At 39.4% G+C, this 27,080-nt stretch overlaps 1 protein-coding gene across 1 annotated transcript in view; it reads right to left on the reverse strand.

Annotated features, from left to right (window-relative positions):
- Window positions 1–27,080, reverse strand: part of VPS41 (VPS41 subunit of HOPS complex) — a 187,649-nt gene that overhangs the window by 46,014 nt on the left and 114,555 nt on the right. Inside the window, exons 8-11 of the mRNA XM_024750657.1 lie at window positions 26,024–26,143; window positions 24,001–24,147; window positions 18,356–18,422; window positions 3,247–3,344 (exon numbers count right to left, since the gene is read on the reverse strand). Of these exons, the coding sequence (XP_024606425.1) occupies window positions 3,247–3,344; window positions 18,356–18,422; window positions 24,001–24,147; window positions 26,024–26,143 (432 nt within the window). The remainder of the gene's footprint in view (window positions 1–3,246; window positions 3,345–18,355; window positions 18,423–24,000; window positions 24,148–26,023; window positions 26,144–27,080) is intronic.

The raw sequence follows: 27,080 nt of genomic DNA on the forward strand, positions 1-27,080 counted from the left end.
GTCAGCGGTCCACCACTGCAGCCCTCTCAACTCCAAGGGACGGCTGCCACATCCTTAGATAACTCTGTTACATCTTCTTCACAAATATGAGACAGAGTGAAAATTACATTATAAACTGCTCCATGATCCAGACCACTGCCACTACTAGTCCTTTCACTGGGGATGCTGAGAAGCCAGAGTCTAAGAGTTACGTCTACAGCAAAACCTGCTGAGATGATGTAGATGTTCTGTGCCCGTACTGCCCAGCGTGGTAGACCTGAGTCACGAGTGGCCATCAAACACCTGAAATGGGATGACTGTGCCTGAGAAACTGAGTTTTAAATTTTATTTCATTTTCATTAATTTCAACTTGGATAGGCACATAGCTTAATGTGCCAACTACAGTTTGGGACACTGCCATTCTAGATCAAGATAGAAGGGGAAAAGATGCTTTATTGAGGGCCTATGACAATTTCACTAGCCTAGTAGGTGACTGTCCACAGATTCTTCTTGCTGAGTCCTTAAATCACCCTTCAGTAAGTATTTTTCTTCCTAATTTTGCAGATGAAGGAACTGAGGATCGAAATGTTTACTGAGGTCAAAGTTATATAAGTAAACAGTGAGACTGGGATTTGTGGAAAAACTGGGACTATGGATTTAAAATCAAGTTTGTTCTACTATAAAACTCAAGCTCTTTGAATATTCAGCACAGAGGCACGAAAGATACACTTGACTATTTTCCAAAGCAGCGAGACCTAAAGCAGTGTGGCACTTGTACAGAGAACACAGATGAAAGGAACAGAATGAAAGAAATCCAGAACTACTCCCAACTCTCCAAGGTTCCCCAGTAAAACAGTAAGCCTCGAAGATTCCTTTGATCAATTTTGTTAGGTTAATTGAGAAGTGATTACGTCAGCTTTGCATCTCATATATTTAAAAGAGTCCAAAATAAAAAGCAATTATGAAAGATCCACTATTAGAGGAAAAAACCCCACTGAATATACAGGATAATTTATCACATCTGTGGAGAAATGACAAATATTTTGCTTTTAAAACAACAGAAAAGAAAAACCTGAAAATTTTGACTATTTAAAAAATTAACAGCTATAACAATGACAAAAAATATCAAAATTAGAAACGCAAAATAGAAAAAAAAATTGAACCAAATAATGTTAAAAGAAAATCACCTTGCTAGACCATATAAATAGCTCCTTCATGTGTGTAAGGAATCCATCAGCAAGGTGATGGATGAGAAATCCATCTTATCATTATTTTACAACTTTTGTTCACTGGTCTAACAGCCCTGCTTATGCGTGAACTGCCTAGGAGCAGGAATTTGGTCTTGTTGATCATTGATACTCCATGCTGAGCACCATTCTTAACACACGTGCTTTATTAATGAATGGAAGAAAAACAAAACATTAAGGGAACAGCTTCATAAATTAGGTTATATCAACCAGATGAAACAGTTCACAACCACCAGAAAGGTGATGGGAGACTGCACAGCCATATGCAGAGAGAATGGAATGGTGCTCCTAAAATTATGGCCACAGAAGAGCTTGTAACTATCACTGCAACTGTGCGGGAACGGGCACATATGTAAAAGGTGTAATGAAGAAAATATGCTGGGATAGCATTACAATTGATATAAAAACGAATTCTGTTTACTGTTGCAGTTAAACTTTTTGATGTGAAAAAGAAAAGGGGGCGTGGTTGGCCCCAAGCTTGCTTCTTTATTCCTTCTGCCTTAATTTGATCAGTTCTTTCTGTATTTAAGGATTTCAGGTGTCCTTAGGTGTTAGAGAAAATGAAGAGTTATATACACTGACACACACATTTCTAAAGCACCTCCAAGACCCTCACTTCTTCCTCTGAAAAAACTCCATTTTCTAATTTGCTCTTTGAGGTTGGCTTTTCTTGGTTTTTACTCCTTTCCAATACTCTCTCTTATTAACAAAGGTTTCCTTCCCTTCTTTCTTTTTTTGGTCAACTGTTTATTAGGCCTTCCCTTTGTCATTTTACTGCCTCTTTTCTTATGTCTTTCAATCATATCCTGAATGCTCCCCACGTTCCTCATCAAAAAGCACTGTATTTACTCCCTCCGGAGCCAATGCTTTTATTTTCAAAAAAATAAATAAATGAAATAATAATAAACTGATGTCCTGCACAGGGCGAGAAGCCAGCCCTATTGATTTTAGCAGGTTTGAGTGTTCACTTAAGTCTACTGCATGCCATTGCCTAGCAACATGGGCACTCAGAGCTCCAGGTTACTATAGCGATGGCTTCCTGATGCAAGAGCTCGCTCAGAGAAATGTTGGAGAGCAGCTACCACTTCAAAACCGGGACTCCCAGGGTTCTTCTCCCCATTTTATTCCTTGCTATTTGAAAAGGAAAAAAAAAAAGAGAGAGAGAGGATACAGACAAGGAGAACCCACTCACTGTAAAGAGCTAGACGATCAACTGCATTTCTTTTATACCATACCACAGCATCCCAAAGCAAATCCTTTACAATAAACTCTCCTTGTTTATGCCTTGAAGCCACCCCTGGCCCCTTCCTGACAGGAACTCTGGACTCTGACAATAAAGACAAACTGGGAATGGGGCCGACCTAGGCTTCAAAGAAAGACTCAGTATGCAGGCCCCTCCACTGGACCCTATAACGGGCTTCATTCCAAAATCCTGTATAATGAAATGCAGATTCTCTGCCGCTTCCTATGAGCCGTACATTTCATAACATCATTTGCAGTGATAACCGAGACTTAGCAACAATCTAATTTCAAAGCAAGAATCAAGCTACTCAGAATCACTGGGCCACTGGGAAGTAAACAAATATATCTGGACCACAGGAAGTAATGGACCACCCTCTCTGTAATTCACTCTGACCACAGGGACCCCTGCTGATGCTACACATCAACTTCATTGCTGTCATTTCTGCTAATGCACTGTGTCAGTTTAGTTTCTTGGCCTTTTGGCAAGAGGAATCCTTCATTCCTTTCGACTAAAATACCAAGAGAGATGGAAAAAAGGGAAGGCAAAAAAAAAAAAAGACTCCCCTTTGCTTGGCAAAAGGAACAAAGGCAACCAACGAGTAGGAGCTTCTGAAACGTAAATACACGAAGCCTGCAGGGTAATCTCTGCTGACGTTGTTTAATAGGTCAGGAAGTTCTGCTCAGACTGGAGCTGAGTCCCTTCACGGGCAACTTCATCTGGGTAAAAATGCTACAAATGAACCCACCCTATTGTATTTGGGGTGAAAAAAAAAATTACCGTTTTTTCGGAAACCTCCTTTACATAGGAAAGTACAACAAGCTGATCACAGAGAGGTGCCAGTCCACTGATGTAGAATTCAGTTTCAAACTGAGACACTGCAAACAAAAGGGAGAGAAGATTCACCGTTAGCAGCAAAAAGCAGCACACAAAGGAAAGGACACGTCGACTACGAACGCAGGATGGACTCATTTTAGAAATCTAACAAAAAGGGGACAGAGATAAACATACTTTCTGGACAATAATCAGTAGCCCAAAAGAATATCTGGGAACTTACGCTTGAAAATTTGTATTACAAATAAAAAGCAAACTCGACAATAACAGCAGCATGAATGGTGAAGAGTGACACTATCTAGTTAGTTTAAAAATGACATTTAAATCCCATGAAGACACTTTGAAATCTATAAAACCCAATGTAAACGATTATCGATAACAATACTTTTAAATATTAAAATTTTAAATAATTTAAAAATATTACTAGTGACAAAAATACTTTTTAAATAATTTAAACATAAATTTCAATCTTTCACAATTAGGGCATTACAGTGGTATGATGGTCACAAGAAATGCTATTTGTAATTATGAAACTATTACTCCTTTTTAAACATTTAATAAACATTATATCTAGACTTAAAAGAAAAAAGTGTAAATACACATTACATTAGGATGAAACTCCATTAATTCTTCAGTGAAATAAAGGTCAGAGAAAATAAGAAATTTCTCTTTCCTTTTAAAAGATAGTCATTAAAACGTAGAAGTTCTGTTTCTTCTATTGCATCACCTAAGAGGTATATAGATTTAATTACAATGGACCTCAAAGATCTTATAGAAGGCTCAATGGTAGAAGTACAAATATTGCTACAGTATGATTCTAATGACTAGCTGTTGTAATATTTATAATAAATGACTGTTGTTTTAAGCAACTAAGTTTTGGGATGGTTTGTTATGCAGCAAAGCCAACTGATACAATATTAGTGCCAGGAAAAGACTCTTCCAGGAATCATACACGGCACTTACAGATTCATTTGAGAGTAAACTCTCATTTGAACCCACCACTTTTTCTAAGAGTTTCTTGATTCAGTTCTTCTCCACAGTTCTGTGATATTAGCTTCAGGTTTAGTTAACTTTTATGATAAAATGACCATCTTTTCCAAAGCAGGGGAAGTCAGTGTAGCATATTGGAAACAATATTGAATGGGAAGTTAGGAAATCTGGGTCATAACTGCAATTACACTGAACTTGGATAATTCATTTTAATTTCTGTGGGTATGACTTTTCCCATGTATAAATAAAGGTATCAGAATAGAAATAAAACCCATAACACATAAACTGAGGGGGGACTGAATTTTTCTTCTTCCTCCTCTCCACCCTCCTCATAAATCACTTAGTGTTACTTGACTGGGCTGATCTTCAACGCCTGCTCCTTATTTAACTGTTTTCAAAATTTTATTTTCACACCAAAATGAGACTGAGGATAATCAAAAAAAACACTAAGTAGTTAATAACATAAATATTAAAAAGGATAACATTTCTTAAGCTTTGTCCTGGGTGGGATTGCATAGGTGGTCAGGGTGCCCAGGACAGAGCCATACAATGGGAGTCCAAATGGTGCCAGCTCTCCCGTGAAGACTTGTTTTCTCACCCGCTGAACCTGAACTGAATATTCTTATCTAGGCACTTGAAAATAATTTTTGGTAAAGTGGTGATGTGATCAATATTCTCACGAAGCACATGCGTAGAGAACTTCCCACAACCACGTGTTCAGAGACGAGCACGTGCAGCGTGTAGCCAGGCACAGAAGGTTCTGGAGAAGCTTCCCTAGTGCTACCTATGAATGTAGGGGGTGGGCAGGGGGGAGTGGGGAGAGACAGGAGGGTTGGAATGCGCAGATGCTATTGAACAGTGTGGGCCACACATGACCTACTGATCAAAGAGGTGACAGTCTCACATTCAGGAAGACATACAGGCCTGTTAACAGGAGGGCTTGGATGCCAGCACTCCTGAGGTTGCACAAACTCTTTGGTAGAGATGGACTTGTGTTTTTTACTAAAGCGCATTCCATCGTTGAAATGTTACGCATACAGCAACTTGGATGAAGAGCAATCAAAGATGCTACAGAGACTGTTTCATGGGAATCACATGGAGCCTTTGATGGGCTTGTCTGCCATAGGCACCCGAGGGAGAGCATCATCTAAGAAATGGTGGGTGAACAAGGTATTCTCCCCATTTGAGACGCCAAAGGGGCTGCCTAGGCTCACTGACAAGGAGCATCACACAGTATCCCTCCTAAAGGTAACCAAATCCACATCAAGGCTTTGGTTTATAGGAATGAGCCACAAGATACAGATCAGAGAAACTAGAAAACAATTCTACCCAAATCTTTCCTCCTCTACATCCTGATTTCTATCCTCAAGAACTTGCATTAATAACACAGAAAACTTCCTGTTCTTTAATTAAGAACATAATAGGAAATCTAATGTGTTCTTAAAGAAAATAAGGACAGATGTGAAGAAGCAGATGTTTCCTTCTCAATTCCAGATACTATAACAAAATGCTTATTTGTTAAGTACTAAATCCTACCATTTTACTAATTGAAAACAGGTAATAATTTAGTTGAAATGACATGAAATAACTAAATTACAAACAAAAAAATGTTATTTACGAAGAAAAGATGTGGTATTATATAAAAAGTGTTGTCAAGATATCCAGAGGCACAGTTAAGCAAGTTATCACCATTCAGATACAGCTGCAATTAAATAATTCTTCTCATTTTATTAAAATGATTTCATATCAACAGAAATCTTATGGAAAACAAAATTGCAATTATAGTCACACCCTTTGAGTCACAAATTAAGAGTTCTAAAATAATGGCTGCTTTTCTTACCTTTGAATATTCTACCACTTAGAAATTCATCTCCATTAATACCCATTAGTAATGATATCATGTAAAAAAGAGGACTCATTTCCTGGTATGAGGTCCTAGTTTAGGAAAATGTCTACAGCTACTCTGCATTAAAAAAAAAAAAAAGACATTTCAGAATGAATGACATTTCAGGGTTCTGTTTTTCCATTACTACTTACTAATGCAACAAAACAGGATTGTTTTAAGATCTATCATGATTCAGTGTATTCTTTAAATTAAGGTTGAATCCATGAAGGGCTGGTTGGAGACACTGGTGTCAGAATGAACAGGAATGTTGAGGAAAGTTCCCTCTATGCCTACTTTCTGCAGGGTTTTTATCATAAATGGGTGTTGAATTTTGTCAGAAGCTTTCTCTGCATCTATTGAGATAATCATATGGTTTTTCTCCTTCAATTTGTTAATATGCTATATCATATTGATTGATTTGCGTATATTGAAGAATCCTTGCATTCCTGGAATAAACCCCACTTGATCATGGTACATGATCCTTTTAATGTGCTGTTGGATTCTGTTTGCTACTATTTTGTTGAGGATTTTTGCATCTATGTTCATCAGTGATATTGGCCTGTAGTTTTCTTTCTTTGTGACATCTTTGTCTGGTTTTGGTAGCAGGGTGATGGTGGCCTCGTAGAATGAGTTTGGGAGTGTTCCTCCCTCTGCTATATTTTGGAAGAGTTTGAGAAGGATAGGTGTTAGCTCTTCTCTAAATGTTTCATAGAATTTGCCTGTGAAGCCATCTGGTCCTGGGCTTTTTGTTTTGTTTTGGAAGATTTTTAATCACAGTCTCAATTTCAGTGCTTGTGATCGGTCTGTTCATATTTTATATTTCTTCCTGGTTCAGTCTTGGCAGGTTGTGCATTTCTAAGAATTTGTCCATTTCTTCCAGATTGTCCATTTTATTGGCATAGAGTTGCTTGTAGTAACCTCTCATGATCTTTTGTATTTCTGCAGTGTCAGTTGTTACTTCTCCTTTTTCATTTCTAATTCTATCGATCTGAGTCTTCTCCCATTTTTTCTCGATGAGTCTGGCTAATGGTTTATCAATTTTGTTTATCTTTTCAAAGAACCAGCTTTAAGTTTCATTGATCTTTGCTATTGTTTCCTTCCATTTCTTTTTCATTTATTTCTGATCTGATCTTTATGATTTCTTTCCTTCTGCTAACTTTGGGTTTTTTATGTTCTTCTTTCTCTAATTGCTTTAGGTGCAAGGTTAGGTTGTTTATTCGAGATGTTTCCTGTTTCTTAAGGTAGGATCGTATTGCTGTAAACTTCCCTCTTAGAACTGCCGTTGCTGCATCCCATAGGTTTTGGGTCGTGTCTACATTGTCATTTGTTTCTAGGTATTTTTTGATTTCCTCTTTGAACCTCGATGCTTTGTAACCACCTAGAGGGGTGGGATAGGGAGGGTGGGAGATGCAAGAGGGAAGAGATATGGGAACGTGTGTATGTGTATAGCTGATTCACTTTGTTATAGAGCAGAAACTAACACACCATTGTAAAGCAATTATACTCCAATAAAGATGTTAAAAATAAATAAATAAAATTAAATAAAAGAATGAACAGGAAAGTATAAAGACTATTCTTAATGAACAGATACTAATGAACAGATTTAGAGAAAGAAACACTGAATGGTAGTATTTATTCTTCTGGAACATATGTAAATTATGTAAAATTTTATGGACTGGCTTTATAAAATATCTTCAAGTAATTACTGCCTTTCTACTTCAAAATTTTAGTGGAACAACCAAAATTTCAGTTTATTTTCTCTAAAATTCTAATTTTTCCACATGACAATGATTTTTAATAACTAATGAAAAAATTTTTCCGAAGGAAAACCAGTTTGAATACAGGTGGTTTATAGGTCTCATACCATGGAAGCTCATCTTTCCATTATCTGGAAAAGATAAGTCATAAAGAAAAAGACAAATTGTGTTGGAAAGCACTAAAACAAAATAGAAAGCAAAAGCTAGGGGGTGGCGGGGGGCGGCGAGGAGAGAAAAATGCAGAATTTCTAGAGGGAGCCACAAAAGGCAGTAGCTATTCTTCAGATCAAAGAGTTCTGAAAGTGAGTCAATGGTTCTGGGGCCCTGCAGGAAGTGCTCTGGGGTCCCTGGGATTGTGATGGAGGTAAGCAAAGATGCACATTACAGCTGCAACACAGCCTTCATCCTGATGGGGATGAAAGGCCTGCAGTGCTCTGGTTTATTTAGGAGAATGAAGCATTCCTAGACGTGCTAGAATAAATAATTCAAGGAAAAAAGAAAGAGATTCTATGCAGAATAAGAGAGAAAGAGGAAGAAAGTTTCAGAGGGACTATTCACATAAAAATTTTATTCAAGGAAGTTCTTTGGATCCAGAAAGAGGACAATTGTGTACAAAGCTCTGATCTAGAAGAGAGGCTTGAGTTCTTGATCAGTGCTGTCCAACAGAATATTAACACAAGCCAAAAACATAACTTTAAAATTTTCTAGCAGCCATATTAAAGAGTAAAAAGAGGTGAAATTTAAAAGTATTTTATTTAATGCAGCATGTCCAAAATATGGTCATTGCAACATTTAACAACATAAAGGATTATTAATGAGATAATTTACTTTTTATTTTCATACTAAGTCTTTGGAATCCTAGATACAGCACATCTCAGCCCACACGTGCCATATTTCAAGCACTTAACAGCTATAAGTGGCAAGTGGTTACCATATTGGACAGTGCAGGTCCAGATGCCCCCCAATGTTTTTTGTCTTTAAAGTCCAGTAATTTTACTCAAATATCTTGAAGATGTTCATCGTGGGTCATAATTTCCAGATACACAACAGTACTATTTTAATTTATAGTTTCTAGTTTTGTTTCTCTGTAGTTTCGGGAAATTTTTCTTGAATTACTGTTTTTGGTATTTATTCCATTCCCTTGTTTTGTTTTCCATGACTCTTACTTGTAGGCTGAATTATCTTTGCCTGTCTCAGTGTTTATCATTTAATCATAAACCTTTTCTTCCCCTTATTTGTGATGAAAATTTTTTCGTCTTCTATTTCTCTTCTTTCAGTATTGTCTTTGTGTCTATTTGCTCCTGTGTTCCTTCCAGTTAAACCTTCATTTCTGAAATAATCTTTTATTTATAAATATTTCAAGTTCTGTCACCTCATTTGAAATTTTTTTAGTTCTGATTTTTGTTGTTCTTTCATGCCTTCCATCACTTCTCTTTTTTTTTAATTTATTTTTGGCTGCCTTGGGTCTTCATTGCTGCAGGTGAGCTTTCTCTAGTTGCGGTGAGCAGGGGCTACTCTTCATTGCAGTGTGCAGCCTTCTCATTGCAGTGGCTTCTCTTGTTGTGAAGCACAGGATCTAGGCGCATGGGCTTCAGTAGTTGTGGCGTGTGGGCTCAGTAGTTGTGGCTCGCGGGCTCTAGCATGCAGGCTCAGTAGTTGTGGTGCACGGGCTTAGTTGCTCTGTGGCATGTGGGATCTTCCCAGACCAGGGATCGAACCTGTGTCCCTTGCATTGGCAGGCGGATTCTTAACCACTGCGCCACCAGGGAAGCCCCCATGCCTTCTTTAAACTATCTTAGAGCTTGTTCTGAAACAGTACATTACAGTCATCATCTATTTTGTGGGTGTTTCTGTCTGGTGTGCTTTCATTGCCAAGGATGTTATTCTGCTCCTTATTCACTTTTTCTTAAACCTTGGTATGGGATTTGACCTCGGTACTTTTCTGCACTTGTTTCTAGGTGAAATCAGCCACTGATCTCTTGGGAGGAGGGAGGAACTGAGATAACTCTTCTAACCTCCAAGAGTTCCCTCATTCATAGTTTTCACATAGTTTTAAAAATCTGGTCCCTTGCTTTCTGAGATTTCCTGGCTCTGTCCCCTCCCTACTTTTATCTGGACCTTCTCTTTGTTTCTATCATGCCCATACTGCTCAGGATTTATTCTCCTGTGTGAGCCCGGCCCTGTCAGGAAACACTGGCCACTCAACTGTAAGAGTTCCCAGGGGCTGCTGGGATGCCCGAGCCGCTCACCCTAACTGCAGCCCTGCACCCACCCCTCTCAGAGCAGCCTGGGTGTCTTCCAGAAAACACCTGCTGATTGTCTGGGAGATCTCCTGATCTCAAATGCATTAGAAGCCCCCTTGCTCCCTCTGCTTTCTCTCATACAGACACTGGAACCATAGCGGGTCCCGTGGCTATTGGTGGATTTTCCATTTGCTCGTATCTTGAGGTTCCTAGGGCTACCTTGCTGTGAGTGTTCTCTATGGGTTTTTGGTTGCGTGATCCAGTTGTTCCTGAGGACTCAGGAAGATGGAACAGTTATGTGGCCACTACCACCATCTTCTCAGAATCCTCCAAGCACAAAATGTTAACATATCAGGGTTAGACACCAACTTGATATAACCCAGGGCTGGGATTACAGTCACAAATGCATAAATATTGTTGGGCCATCAATAGCATACATGCTCTAAGTTTCTGAAAGATTGGCATGTGATTGAAATAAAAGTGAATAAGACAGAGCTTTCTTGTACCTTGGGTCTTACATCTCTGAGAGTTATCAACAACTTAATAAAGAATTACTGAGCACCACTTAGGCAGAAGACACACTTCCAGAAGCATCAGGAAGACGAAGAGTTTGCCTCTGACTTAAAAGAGAGTGTGAGTCTAGAAGCTAAAGAAATAATTAAAATACCATGTGCTATGCAAGAATGGAAACAGGTGTAAAGCAAGAAAGAATACAAAGTAGGAAAATTTGTTCCCAGAGGGGTGGAGATGGGGGTGGAAACAGTGGCAATAACCATGACTAGATGTGCCTGGTAAGGGCAGGAAGGCTGGTTACACGTGAGAGAGGAACATTTCACAAAATGTTCATTCAAAAAATTTTCATGAAGAAAACTTCATTAAAATAGATTAAAAAAAACTAATGTATATTAAATTGTAAAGAATAAAAGTCAAGATTTTATTTGGCTCTGTATAAAAAGACCATCTCCAAATAGTTCATAACTAGGTTATCTCACTTAATATCATTGTATTCAGACCTTCATACTCTTCATTATTACTTGTACCTATGAAAGGTATCATGAAATGTTTTAACCTCTTCAGAATAATTCAGTAAATCCTTATTTATATCTTTCCCCCATTTCCTTTCAATTGACTTTATGAAACACAATGTTTTCGTCTCCCGATTGTTAAAAGAAACCACTGTTTTTCTCTCTAACGAAATAGAACAGTGATATTGATAGCTTCTATTTAATGAGCATTACTATACTGACAAGGAGGATGTTAAATATTTTACATACACCATCTTTTTCCACCATTAATACCTTATATACATTTCAAAAGGGCCTTGAAGCTCAGTGATATTAAGTAACTTGACTAAGGTCCCTTAAGTAGAAGGCAAGCAAAAGTAGAATTTGAAATCTTACTCTTCCTAGATATGTCACACTAGAAAACATAAATCAGAACACAGAGGTGCTAAGGGCAAAATGGTGCTACCTTAGCAGGAACAGAAGAAGTGAAGGGCTTGACTACTTTCTGCCAGTTCTGCATGCAGCCAGGGTGCCCGCCCTTCCCTTGAATTTCCCATGCACTGCAGTACATAGAACTTGTACTGCTTTTTTATTTGGGGCCCTTGTTTTCCCTTTGCTGTTTGCAAAATGCCCGTTAGCTAAATGTGACCCAGAAGGATTTGGTATCTTCACTGGAGCTAAATAAAGTAATACCCTATAGATTTTAGTTTCTGTGATTCTTAAAGAAGCAAACAAAGTTTGTCAAGCAATTTATAAATAAGAACAATTATCTTCCCTTGTCTTATATTCACATATGAAAAAGCATTGAGGTCCGTTTATGATAGTGCCTTATTCCCAAGAGAATCTGACCCTTTAATAACCAGATATTAGTATTTCTTAATCAACTAGATATAATGTCTATAAACTTTGAGAAATTTGGACACTCTGTCAGCATGACCACTGAGCTAAGAAAATACATTTGGAACTCACATTTTAACATCCTTGGGACTGCTATGAAGCAGATGCATTGAAGTAAAAGTGACTTTACAATGCTTTATGTCAGCAAGTTAAGGAGAAGACCTAATATGTGGCAGTGAAACAGAAGAGAAGAGCCAATGGACAAAATAACACAAACATTCAAATCAGGAGCCAATATTACACGTAAATCAGAGCTATATAAAATGAGTTTAGCCTGCAATTTAATTCTATATTTTCTAATCGATATTCAGCATACACTGTGACAAAGCTAAGCGGATGTGATTATCTCAGATACTCAACTTCAGCACTCACGAAGCAGGACTGATAAAGAGTGACTCTGTGAGAAGCTGACCACACACTGCTTAGACCACAGACAAGGGGATGGTCAGAGACCTCTGGGTCAAAAGGTTCGAAACTAAATAGTTATACTTTAAGCTGTAAATAGGCTATTAAAGAAAAAAAAAAAAAAGACAAGCTATCAAGTGTTGGTGAAGATGTGGAGAAGTTGGAACCCTATGCACTGCTGGTTGAAATGCAAATGTGCAGCCACCGTGCAAAAGAGTATGGAGTTTCCTCAAAAAAAACATTCGGATAGAACCACCATATGATCCAGCAACTCCCTTCTGGGTATTTATCCAGAAGAACTGAAATCAGGATCTTGAAGAGACACTAGCACTCCCATGTTCATTGCAGCACTATTCACAACAGCCAAGATACAGAAATTACCTAAATGGCCATCGACACAGTAATGGATAAAGAAAATGTGGTATATATTATATATGTAAAATGGAATACTATTTGGCCTCAAAAAAAAATTCTGCAATATGCAACGATCTGGATGAACATTGAGGACGTTATGCTCAGTGAAATGAGCCAGACACAGAAAGACAAACATTGTACCTAAAATTCATAGAATCAAAGAGTAACCTTGGTTGTAAAGGCTGGGGAGGAGGGGGAAAAAGAAAGTTGCTAATCAACAGGCACAAAGTGTACTGTACATACACTTAAAATTTTGTTAAGAGGGTAGATCTCATGTGAAGTGTCCTTACAATAAAATAAAATTAAAAAATAAACACATACACACATTCAGAGTCCTAACCACCCTCCCACCCCCCCAAAAAAATCCAAAACTGCCTTGATGCATCAACTAAACTTAAGCCAAACACTAAGAAAGGGCACACAAGAGGGCTCAAAGAATCACATCACTGTCTGGATTTGACTTCCTTTCCTTAGAAACAATTTTGATAGACATCCAAGGCAACTAGGTTCTAGAGATTCCCTAAGCATTTGGAGGAGAAACGATGAAGAGCTGTCAGTCCCAGAATACAACAAGGGGAAATAAAATTTCTATTTTTCTAAATGAGATACTTCATTTGAACCAAAATAAAAAAACAAATCTACTGCATGTCCATTTCATCTGGCTGTTTGTAGAACAGGGGAGCAGACATCCTCACTGCATATTTAAAGGGTCTTTGGAGAATTTCTGCCCCATGGTTGGTATCTGAGTGCCTGCAGAAAGCTGCTTTTCTTCTCATCAGTTACTTTGGCTGCACATGAGGGCTTGGGGCTAGGCGGAGGACACGCATGGAAGAACGCATGGCACAGCAGTGAGGAGAAACAGCTTTGAAACTAGGCTTATCTGTGTTCAAACGCTGCCTTCTTTGCTTCCGAATGTCCGCATCTGGAGCAGGTTACTTGTTCCCTCTAAACCTCAGCTTCTTCACCTATAAAATGGGATAGCAGCCCTACCCACTGGGACCACTGTGAAGATTAAACAAAATTCTGTGTGTAATGTATTTAAGCATGTGGCTGGTGGTAGTTGTTATAAAATGAACAAGATATACTTCTTACTTCAGGTGCTTCCAATTTCTTACTGCTACTTATGGTAGAGAAAATTTATTAACTCCACTTCCAACAAGTATTTGAGTCTCCAGCACTGAGTGACAAATGGATAGAGGACAGATGCGTAATAAAACAAGTATAACAAAATCTTAACTGTGGAATCAAGGAAGCGAGTAAATAGATCCAGTAAAATGCTTTAGTTTTTTTGTATGTTTAATAATTTTCATTAAAAAATGTTGGGGAAAAAATTCAATGCAGAACAGAAGAATTAATAGATTAGAGAGAATCAAACTGAATTCTAACAGAACAGAAAACCATACAGAGCTAGATCCTTATGGACACCTTGAACTGCCCTGATTTCTACTGAGACTTAAGACACGGAGGTGAGCCTCGTCATTCACATGCATGGGAGAACTGTCCCACTGCTGGAACCTGTGTGTCTGGGTCAGAATGCTAACAGGTGGATAGAGATACTTAGATCTAAGAAAGGCATTAATTTCACAGCTCTCTACCACCATGCAAAAAGGCCTTCAATTTCCAAGTCAATCAAGAGGCTGAAAATGGAACAATGTACTAAATAGAGCCACAGCATATAATAAACTAACAATACGGACTCTGCTTAATTAAAATGAAAAAGATGTCCCTTATTTTCTTCTCCTTCTCTTTCTTCCTGGCTTATCTCTGTCATTTTATGTAGATTCCCATGTAGCTTTTCTCTTGATTATTATTTTTTTTGAAATAGACTTCCATATGAAATCGAGACTAGGGAGTCAATCATTAATTCCTTGCATGTAAGTTATCTGCCCTTGGCAGTAGATGCCCCCAAAATGACACACCAGTATTGGCTTCATTTCCCAACAACATAGTATCAGCTCCCAACTACCATTCCATTAAGAACATGGACGACTTTGGTAAAAAGTGCCAGAGAGTTAGGGAGTCCTGTGATAGTAAGAGACCCAAGTTAAGTTAAATAAGTACAGCAGGCATGGACCACAACCTACTTTTAAAACTGTAATTTGGAAGAGGAAATGACACCCCCCAAACCTTGTGTAACCTTATGTCTTCATGGATTAGAGACTGGCCAGTAAGCTTCATCTTTATTATCATTATTAGCTTTCATTTACAAGAATATCTTATTGACAGGAATAACTTTTACATTGTTTTTGAGATTCGGATTTATAAGGAAGAGTTATAAATATCTGGCTTCTAAGAAATGTAATGTACAGCTACAGATATTTCTTTCATCTCAATGTCATTTTCACCTCATTTACTAAAGAACAGTGGCTTACACTGTCATAAAGCAAATTGTAATCCAGACCTCCTAACATTTCACTTTTCCTTTATTCTAGTCAAGGACTCTTATCTAAACCACTTTGCCTCCTGCTGTGGAAATGGTTTATATTCTTAAAGGTTTGCTCTCAAGAGGGGAAAAAATGGTACTTAACCATTAACCATAGTAGTAAAATGTCCCTAATGTGATACCGTTAGTACTCGCACACGGTCTATTTCACGGAAATCGTAGTACATACAAAACACACCTTAATAATGTGATCCCAGGGCTCTAGGGCCACCACTGGGCCGGCTGTTAGCAGTCATGGAGCTGAGATGGAAGTCTGCACGGTGATAATAACCACCGTGATTCACTGAACACCTACTGTGTGCCAAGGACAGTGTTACAGACCTTAGAATCATGTCTAATTCTCCCAACTATCTGAGACAGTAGGTCTTATCTCCATTTTACTTTTTAAATTTTTTATTTTTAAAAAAATTTTTGGCCACACTGCATGGCGTGTGGGAACTTAGTTCCCCGACCCGGGATCGAACCCACATCCCCTGCAATGGAAGCACGGAGTCTGAACCACTGGATGGCCAGGGAAGTCCCTCACCTCCATTTTATAGGTGAGGAAAGTCTGGCTTAGGGAGGTAATGCAACCTTACCAAGATCAGACAGGAATTTGCCAAACTGCCTGGCCTCCCTGCCTGGTGGTTCTGCAGGGTTAGATTCTATCCATTTTAATGCCACAGCAGTAAGACCTTGGACAGGTTGTTTACCACCCTGAGCCTCAGTTTTCTTCATCTATAGAATAAGAAGCCTACTACTTGCCCTTCAAAGGGCTGCTGTGACAGTGAACTAAAGCAGGTAATACACATAGCACAATGGCCCATACCTAGTAGGCAAGCAATAAACACCAACTAAGGAGAGAAGATGACATTGCTGCATTTTTATGCCTTCCTGGCAATTTTTACATCCTAAAGTTCCCAGAGTTCTTGCCTTTCCTTTTTTTTTTTTTTTTAAACTCATCTGTATTTAAAATATTCTAATACTTACCTCTCAGGACACTATGCATTGAGACGTTCAGGTTTTATTCTGGTAGACAGGGGAGGGGCAGAAAATAGAGATACTGAAATAATTATCTTTATCTTCTAGTTCTCAGTCTTATCTAGTTCCTCAGTATCATTATATTCTGTATTTACCTATTTCATCCAGACCCTGAGAAATCCGAACTATGAATTTATGTATTTATCCTTCTAAGGCAAAACAAAAGAATAGCAGAACTGTTAAAACCCTACCACCAGCTTCCGACTTCAAGTATAAAATATCCCAGATTTAAATGCTACAACCATATTTTCCTGGTGGGTACATCTTACTCTGTTTATGAAAGTACAGTCACGGGACTTCCCTGGTGGCACAGTGGTTAAGAATCCGCCTGCCAATGCAGGGGACACGGGTTCGAGCTCTGATCCAGGAAGATCCCACGTGCTGCAGAGCAACTAAGCCCGTGTGCCACAACTACTGAGTCCACGTGCCACAATTACTTAAGCCCACGCGCCTAGAGCCCGTGCTCCACAACAAGAGAAGCCACCGCAATGAGAAGCCCGCACACCACAACGAAGAGTAGCCCCCACTTGCCGTAACTAGAGAAAGCCCGCGTGCAGAAATGGAGACCCAATGCAGCCATAAATAAATAAATAAAGATTAATAAAAAAAAAAAGTAGTCATGTGCAAATGATTTATCTCAGCTTCATCCTGTTATAACAACCCATCAAATGTATATTCCCCATCCACCATCCAAATGGGTAAATAAACTTTTCAGCTGACATATAATATGGCACACCTTCTCTGCCACAAAACTGTCTCCTATTATTACTCAGCTCTAAATAATACAAAAAGAGCTTTTACTCTGTTTAACTGACAAAAGTCAGTCCATTCTCACCCTTTCTGTTTGAGTAACTTTGGCACTAGGTCCTAAAACTAAGTTATAAAAGTAGTGGCATAGCCTCCTTGGCATACTTTTCCTGAATAGTTGTTTCCAGAGTCACTGATTCATTCAACCCAATATTATTTAGCACCTGCTATGTGCCAGGTATGGTGCCAGGTCCCTGAGATACAAAAAACACTGAGCAAAAACAAGGAGGTTATAGTCTGGTGGAAGAGACAGAAATGCACTGACTAATCACATGATCACTGCAACTCAAACAAGGGCTAGAATGGGAAATGCTACGCGCCTATCATGGGGGGATCTGACCTGCTTAGGGAGGACCAGTGGGCCTTCCCACAAAAGCAACACTTGAGCTGCGGTATGATTAAAGATGATAAGGGGTCCATGAAGTAAAAAGAGGCAAGAAGAGCATTCCAGAGAGATGGGAAGCAGCAGCACAGGCAGATGGAAGGCCAGTGTGACTGGAGCACAGAGACTAAGGAGAAGCTTGTTATGAGCTGAAGCTAGAAAGGCAGGTGAGGGCCAACGCAGATCCCCAAGGTCAAGTTAAGGAGTCTCATCTTTATCCTAAGAACAATGGGAAGGGACTGAAGGGTGGTGACACCAGCTCATTTGTACTTTGACTGCAGTGCGGGGGACTAGAGTACAGTAACTCACAGTGGAAAGAGATGAACCAGTTAGCAGGCTGCTGGGTCACTATCCACATAAGACTATGGCAGTTTGGACCAGACCAGTGATGAGGGAAATAAATATTTAGAAGGCACACGTTGACAATACCAAGTGTGAGTACTGTATTATGAGCTGTGCACGCATGCTTGGAATTTTGACAAACAACCTGTGAGACAGGTATTCTTTTCTGTATTTTATGGATGAAAATGACTGAGGCACGCAGAAATTTGTCCAAAGTCCAGGTGATAAATAACAGAACCAGAACCCAAGCTCATGGTCATTCAACTTCAAAGCCAACTACAATATTATTGTGTAAAAATTAGAAATAGAGTTAGAATAAAGGGTCTCTACAGCCAAATTTCAAAACTTAGAAGTCTCTTGATCTATTTCATCAAGGTACCAATGATGAGCCCTGAAGAACACAGCCTTAAGACTCCCCTTCATAACATGGATTCTCTTCTGAAGGTTTACACCACAGAAGGCATACCTATTTCAACGTATCGGCTCGGCAAGTCCCTCATTTCACTGGCATGCCGTTCCTTCACCGAGCATATCTAGAAAAGAAATTCACAGGTTATTTAATTCATCTGACAGAAAACTCTTCATCACATGTCATTCACTATATGGTACTTTTGCTAAATTAGCTGTGTAGCACTCAAGATGGAATGCACACAACCTACCCTGTGACTTAAGTGATAGAAATTAACTTCAATGACGTATAGCAACCATTACTTATATCCTCTGACACTATTCTTCAGTAAAGTTTTATTCGAGGACAAAGAAAGGAAGCAAACTAATGTAGTTTTTTTTGTTGTTTCTTTTTGGGGTTTTTTTTGCGGTACGTGGGCCTCTCACTGTTGTGGCCTCTCCCGTTGCGGAGCACAGGCTCCGGATGCGCAGGCTTCGCGGCATGTGGGATCTTCCCGGACTGGGGCACGAACCTGTGTCCCCTGCATTGGCAGGCGGACTCTCAACCACTGCGCCACCAGGGAAGCCCCTAATATAGTTTTAATATGGTTTCAATGACCCATTCTCTGCAACTCTACTCACAGATTCCTTCTATCTCTGACAGAAGCAGAGGCAAAAATGCCCAGTGTCTAATCTGGGCAACACCCACAGGAGGTCTTGTGTTTCTGATCACGTATTAGTAACATTTCACTGTTGCTAAATAATACTTTGCAAAAGTGTCACATGCTCTTCTTCTTCTCTTGAGCATATTAAAATCAATGTATTATATAATTTAAATCAGGGGTGGCAAACAAAAGCCCGGCCCCTGGTCTGCTTTTTTTATGGCCTGGAAGCTAAAAATAATTTTTATATTTTTGAAGCCTTGAAAAAATGAGAAGGAGGGAGGGAGGAAGAGAGAGAAGGAAAAACAGAAATAAAAGGAAAAATACTCAGCAGAAACAGTATGTAGCATGCAAAGTTTAAAATATTTACTACCAGCCTTTTACAGAAAAGTTTGCCAATCCCTATTTTAAATTATATGTATACAGTTTGGATAGAGATTTTATATATTTATTTTTGTATATATCTCACTTACACACAACCCTTAACACATATGTGCGTTAACAGTGGATGTTTTAGGGTGGTAAGACGAGAGATACTTTATATTTTCTTTGCTATATTTTCTAACAGAAATGTATTCTATTTTGTAATAAGAAATGAGAAAAATTCACGTTATTCACGTTAAGTTCAGCCATCCAGGTTAAGACTGTGCCTCAAATGTCCATCAACAGATGAATGGATAAAGAAGATGTGGCACATATATACAATGGACAATTACTCAGCCATAAAAAGAACAAAATAATGCCATTTGCAGCAACATGGATGGACTCAGAGATTATAATACTTGTGGTTGCCAAGGGGAAGGAGGCTGAGGGAGGGAAGGATTGGTAGTTTGGGATTAGTAGATGCATTCTATTATATATAGAATGAATAAACAACAAGGTCCTATTGTATAGCACAGGGAACTAAATTCAATAAACTTGATAAATCATAATGGAAAAGAATATGAAATAAATCATAATGGAAAAGAATATATATATGTATAACTGAATCATTTTGCTGTACACCAGAAATTAACACAACATTGTAAATCAACTATACTTCAATAAAAAAAAAAAGGCTGAACCTCAAGTTAAGTACTGATCTTATACAACTTTCATCAGGGACTAGGTTTTTTTCCTTTTTCGTTTAGACAGCATTGATTGTGTTAATTTATAGCTGCAACCCTAAGTAAGCTACCATATGAAAAACTCTAAAATACAGAAAACCCAAAGGGAAAAAAAAAATTATTATCTGTGGTCCCAGAACAAAGTGAAGACTATTAGCAATCCACACTTTTGGGGAAGCTACTTTTCTCAACCTAAAATTACTATAAATAATTTAATGTATTATTTAAATATCCTTACATAATTCTTTAATGTCTTTATAGCATTTCATTACAGGGATATACTGTAATTTATTTACTCAATCCTATTTTAGACATTAGTTTTTTCTTCTTTCTATCTCTGATGCAAGCAATAGTGCAATCAACATATTCGTGTATAAAACTGTTGGACTTTTGTTTCCTTAGGATAAATTCCTAGAAGTAGAATTGACAGATCAATGTACATTTTTTTAAGGTTTGGTTTGGCTAATATCCATGTCCAAATCACTGTCCAGGAACACGGCAACTACCTGACAGTACAGTCATCCCTTGGTATCTGCAGGACCCTGGAGGATACCAAAATCTGAAGATGCTCAAGTCCATTATAGGAAATGGCATAGTATTTGCATATAACCTACGAACATCCTCCTGTATGCATTCAATCATTTCTAGATTACTTATAATACCTAACACAATGTAAATGTTAGTAAACAGTTACTGGTTTCCAGCAAATTAAAGTTTTGCTTTTTGGAACTTTCTGGATTTTTTTCCCCCAAAATATTTTCAATCCGAGGTTGGTTGAATCCACTGATGCAGAACCCACAGACACAGAGGGCCGCAGTACTCTCTTGCTCTGACACGGGACTTGAACCCAGTGCTGTGGAGGTACAGGCATTTACTGAGAAGTGACAGGCTATTTTTTCCTTGGATTGGTTTCTGTCATTTGTTTCCTGTCCATCTCAGACAATTTCCCGCCTTCTGTCATTTGTTTCCTGTCCATCTCAGACAATTTCCTGTCCACTCCCCCAATTTTCCTTCTCTTCGTATAAGTTATCCACTCTTCTATCCACACCTACTAGGGAAACTACTAAATTGTCTAATAGGCACGCTCCACATGCCAACAGAACATCTGCTTTATTTAATGTGTTGATAAAAGTACACATGGAGCAGTGTTCCACGTGGTTTGAAGTGTAACAATAATATATATGTATATATATGAAATAGCAATATTAATTAGCACTTTTTAGCAACTACTGGGCACGTGTCCTGAGCTGAGGGCTTTGTAAAGCAGATAGAGCTCTGTTCTTAGGAAGATTGTGGTGCAGTGGGGGGAGACAAACAAATAAATAAGGCATTTACTTAAGTGTGATGGAGAAGTACAGAAATACAGAGCAGGGGGCATCTACTAGCAGGGATGGAAGACTTCCTGGAAGAAGCGCCATGTAAGTTGAAGCAGGAGATACAGGACAGGTGCCAAAGGGCAACTTGACAGCTTGGGGCCCTCAACGGGAACGTAATCAGACAGAAGCAGAGAGGATAGGGGAAGGAGGGGCTAGACAGGAACACAGGGGGCAGATCATCATGAAAGAGGAAGATGTCATCCTATGAGCAATGAGCATCCTGGAGGGGTTTAACCAGGAGACTGACATCACCTGATCTACACTCTGAAAAGATCATCCTGGCTGCACTGTTTAGGGCAGAATTAAGGGGGGCAAAACTAGAGTCAGGGGACCCGACAGGGGGATGGAGGGAAGTGGAGAGATCTGAGAGACAGTGACAGAACTTAAGGACTGCCCGGGCCTCTTCCAATCCTCAGACGCCCCTGGAAGGTGATACTACCAGCCCTAATGTACACACGAGAACACAGAGGCTCTGAGAGCTGTCCAGGACCTCAAGGCTGGAGCTGGGACTCACGCCAAAGCCTGATGGTGTCTCTGGCCATCCTACAGCCTCTCTGAAGACAAGGACACATGACACCACTGGCAGCTGGGCCATGGCCTATTCTATCCCCTAGGTGCTGTGGTCTGAGCTCTGTCCCAGAGAGCCCTTACGCGATCTTCTCCATCACAACACACACCCCTCCCTCCCTCTGTCCCTATCCCTTCTGTCATCTTCTATCCGTCTTCTCCACACCTGCTCCATCCACTCCGGCAATAATGCCTTCCTTTACGTACCACAGAGACTCACCAATCATACTCCAGTCTCAAGGATCTGCCCCTCCTGCTTCCTCGGCTCACACCCCTCCCCGGCAGCTGCATGGGGTCCTAACCCTAAGATTTAAGTGCAAGGTGTCGGCAGGGCCACGCTCCCTCCAGAGGCTCTAGGGAAGAATCTGTTCCTCGCCTCGTCTAGCTTCTGGTGGCTTCCAGCATTCCTTGGCTGCCTCACTCCAATCCCTGCATCCATGGTCACACTGCCTTCTCCTCTTCTGGGGTAGCACTCCCTTTTAGAGGGCTCACCCAGACAATGCAGGGTAATCTCAAGATGCTTCATTAGTCACACGTTTTGCCCGACTCTCTTGCTGCATAAAGAAACATTTATAGGTGGTGGGAATTAGGACCTGCTGTCTTTGGGACCATTATTCAGCCTAATAGAGGAAGCATTTCTGGTAACAGTCAGCAAACTTTTCACATATCCCAATAGACTAATTTCCCTTGTCTTTCACCAAAAGAAAAGCAAATCACAACAGAGGAAAAAGCCACTTGGTCCATCTAAGAAACTTAAAAAATATCAAGAACATTACTTTATTGGATCAATAACCACACGCATGGGATAGGGAGACTGGGAATCACTTTTTTATCATAGACTTTGCAGGTACAACCTCCTTCCTGTTACCTTAAATGTGAATCATGTTGTATTCATTTAACACATGGAAACAATGACCACATGTTCAATTAAGACAGAAAGAGAACCTGAATCGTACCAACGAGACTTTACCTCAGATTAACATTTATTTTAGTGGGAACAATCACTGCATTAATAATTCTTATGCTTTTCTTTCCACTGAAGAAGTTTAAATAGCCATGTCTCTTTCATGACTTTTCTGGAATTTTCTGGCATAACAATGACACTGATATCTATCAAGTACAATACGCCAGATCCTATGCTAAGCTCTTCATTTAATCGTCTCCGAAACATGTGATGTGAGAACAATTAACACGCCCATTTTACAGATAAGGAGAGTAAGACTCAGAGAGGGTCAAGCAAGAAGTTAAGTGGAAAAGTTGGAATGGATCCCAGGTCTGTGTGACTCTTTAGAGCCGAGCTCTCCCATTAGACTATGGCTGGGATACTTTCTCACAGCGTCTTTAACTCAGCTAAGTTTTAGTTTACGTTGTATAGATTAAGGTATATATTTTTAAAGGGAAGAAAACAACTTTTGGCTCTGAAACATCTAATACGAGAAAAACAACTAGGCATGAAATAAAGGTGAATGGATTTGGGGCCTCCTTTTGCAGAATAGCTCTATTCACCCAGGCACATAATAGGCAGATACTATACGTGACAAAATAGCCCCCAATCTTATCATCCGTAATAAGCCTGGGCCTTCACTCCACCAAACTACTAGTGAGCAAGCAGGGCGATTTCATTTCAACCTTCTTTTTCCACCATCGGTCCTAGTGAAGAAGCTCAGAATCAAAGTTACGGGAAATGAAAAGAACAATAACGAAAGGGACCCAGGTGAGCCAACAACACCTAACACATGCTTTACATAGAGCTAAGGCCAATCGGGTTATGGGAAATTTAAAAAGGATCAAAAAGGCAGCACCATTCTGAACATGGAGAAGTTCAGGAGAAAGGATAGATCTGAAAATCTATGCATATGGAAGAATTCAAGCATGAAATGATTATCACATGGTAATAATATGCGGGTGAAAATATTCTGGTTCCGAGAAGCCATTCCAGGACTCGGACTCCTGTGGACCACCTTCGGTAGCTCTGTAACAACACAGATGTACGAGAAATACAAGCAAAACTACCTTGATAGAGGGGCCCCAGCCAATGATCAGTGTCACACTGTCCTTCCAGCAGAGGCTACAGGGATACATATCAGGGCGAAGGCTTATATCATCCCGGGGCACATTGGTGATTCTTTGCTTTGAGGTGATGTCAAAAATCTTCACACCCTGGAAAATAAAAGAGCATTAAGCATCCTCTCCTTGGCAGAAGGAAGGTAAAAGAAAATTTATTAATGGCCACTGCTAAACATCAGGGATAACCAGTACACCGAAGTATCGACAGTGTTTTTTAGGTGCTGCTGGGAGCCACAGAAACGTTCCTACTCCACAAGAATCCTGTGAAAACCCCAAACAAAAGAAAACCTCTGTCCTCCTTTCTAGGCAAACTAGATTTTATGAGTGGATGGCACAGGCCACTCAAATCCAACACAAGTGGGAAATGTACAGATATCAACAACTGCATTTCCAAAAAGAAAGTCACATCTCTAATTGTATTGTTCCACCACAAATACGGGGCTTGGTTTTCAGAAAAGCTTTGACTCTGAAAAACCACTATATAAAGAAAAACACGCCTGACATTTTAAAGTACTCAAATGGAAACATCAAGCAAGCAGCTAAATGAAAATAAACCAAGAGGCCACACGTCTGTTGACCTTGACTGTGACCCAGGAGAAGTAAGAAAAGTCCTGACTGGCACGGTAGATTCTGGGAGGTTTCTACCATTCAAAATGGAATAGCAGGGGACTTCCCCCGTGGTCCAGTGGTTAGGACTCTGCGCTTCCAGCATGGAGGGCATGGGTTCGATCCCTGGTTGGGGAACTGGGATCCCGCATGCCATGCGGTGAGGCCAAAAAGGAATAGCACTGATTTGCTAAATTATACCTCAAAATTCCAAAAGCTATGCCAGATGTCCAAAAGGTAATTTTTAAACTTTCTACTCGCCCTACTCATATTGCGTAAACTTGAGATAAGTGAAGTACCAAAAATTAGGATCCCCATTTTCAAAGGCAGGCCTATTTTGGGTCTGTGATTATACTGAGAGTAAAGGAAAAATCAGCAACATCCTGCCCTTGTTTCATAGCACCTGGCACTTGCCCTCGGCTAATAGGCAAATGGTATTTTCAAGACCACATTTCCAATGCAGCCCTTTCATTATTAAGATGCCTTTTCATTTTCTTGGCTATTCTCCATGCCTCAGGTTTCTTCCTCTAAGATAGAGCCCAGAATATGTTGGAAATTACTCTCCCATGAACACCAAAAGCATTGTAATTTCTTTACCCTCTGGGTATGATATCAATCGCTACATGTACCTTTTAGAAATGTCAGTGGCAGGACATGAAAGCAACCTAAATGTCCATCGACAGATGAATGGATAAAGAAGATGTGGCACATATATACAACGGAATATTACTCAGCCATAAAAAGAAATGAAATGAAATGATTTGTAGTGATGTGGATGGACCTAGAGACTGTCATACAGAGTGAAGTAAGTCAGAAAGAGAAAGACAAATACCGTATGCCAACACATATACATGGAATCTAAAAAAAATGATTCTGAAGAACCTAGGGGCAGGACAGGAGTGAAGACACAGACGTAGAGAATGGACTTGAGGACACAGGGAGGGGGGAAGGGTAAGCTGGGACGAAGTGAGAGAGTGGTATGGATGTATATACACTACCAAAGGTAAAATAGATAGCTAGTGGGAAGCAGCCGCATAGCACAGGGAGATCAGCTCGGTGCTTTGTGACCGCCTGGAGGGGTGGGATAGGGAGGGTGGGAGGGAGACGCAAGAGGGAGGAGATATGGGGATATGTGTATATGTATTGTGATTCACTTTGTTATAAAGCAGAAACTAACACACCATTGTAAAGCAATTATGCTCCAATAAAGATGTTAAAAAAAAAAAAGAGGGAGGAGATACGGGGATATAACAAAACCCAGAGAAATGGCAGTGGCAGGAGCGCCATCCCTGCCCTTTGTCGCAGGGCTCTCGGTCTGGCTGTCCTTCTAGCTCTGAACCAGCGTTAGGGACACTGCTTGTACCATATTATTGGCCCAGGCAATCAGATGGCCCCTCCACTTCACACTCCGTATGTTCCCTTCTCCTTCGTGCAGAACTGAAGACTTCCATCTGCTCATCCAAGACCGTTCAAACAGCAGCAACTAGGGGTAAATATCATGAAAACAGAATTTTAGAAACCAAGAGTCATATATCAAATTCCTTATTATTTTTTCTTGTCCATTCACCGAGTAACAAACTATTCTCAGCCTTTTAAATGTAGGTTTCTAGTGGTACATGATTTGTATTTTGGAAAGCATTCCCAGTCTATCTTTTACCCTATCGAGGACACTGAAATGTGTTTGAGTATTGAGGTTACTACACAGTCCAGCCACAAGATGGCACCAAAACACCAAAATTCAGGGAAAATAATGTACACTAGTAGAAAGATTTTTATCACAGAAAGTTCTTCAAATAGTTGACCATGAATTAATTTATTTAGTAAACTAGGAAATCAAAACCTGATAATGTTTTCCCTGAAAATAAAATATTAGCCACAGATTAAACTGCAATGATTAGAAGGGGTCTTTCACTTAACCCTAGAAAAATAATTTAACAATGACTTTTGAGCAGTAATTCATGTCATAACGTAAGAGAAATTTGCTTTAGGATTAAACTTCTACAAAAACTTCAGAGTAGCTAGGGTCTTTAATCAAAACTTCTACATAAATATGTAGTTCTAGAATTCATGCATTATTAAGGATACAATAAAATTTTTTTTCTTGATATATCCAATTTAAATCCTGTAAAAAAAGATCTTTATACAATATGTCATTTAATACATACGAGGTGTAATTTATACATTGTGTAACTTACACTATATAACTTTAGACATGTAATCCTGAAATATACAGTTAACCTTTTAAAAGCAATTGCTGATGAGAGATTCCATAACAGAATTTTTAAAATTCCTATCATAAGCGTCAATTTCAGTTACCTGAGTATACCCCACCCCCAAAATAGGGGAAAAAATAGGGAATAGTGGAGAGTAAATTCACAGTATTTATATTTCTTACATGTCTTTCTCAATGGTTAGGCTCC

This window comes from Neophocaena asiaeorientalis, unplaced genomic scaffold (assembly GCF_003031525.2).
Source record: "Neophocaena asiaeorientalis asiaeorientalis breed wild unplaced genomic scaffold, Neophocaena_asiaeorientalis_V1.1 scaffold60, whole genome shotgun sequence".
NCBI lineage: Eukaryota > Metazoa > Chordata > Mammalia > Artiodactyla > Phocoenidae > Neophocaena > Neophocaena asiaeorientalis.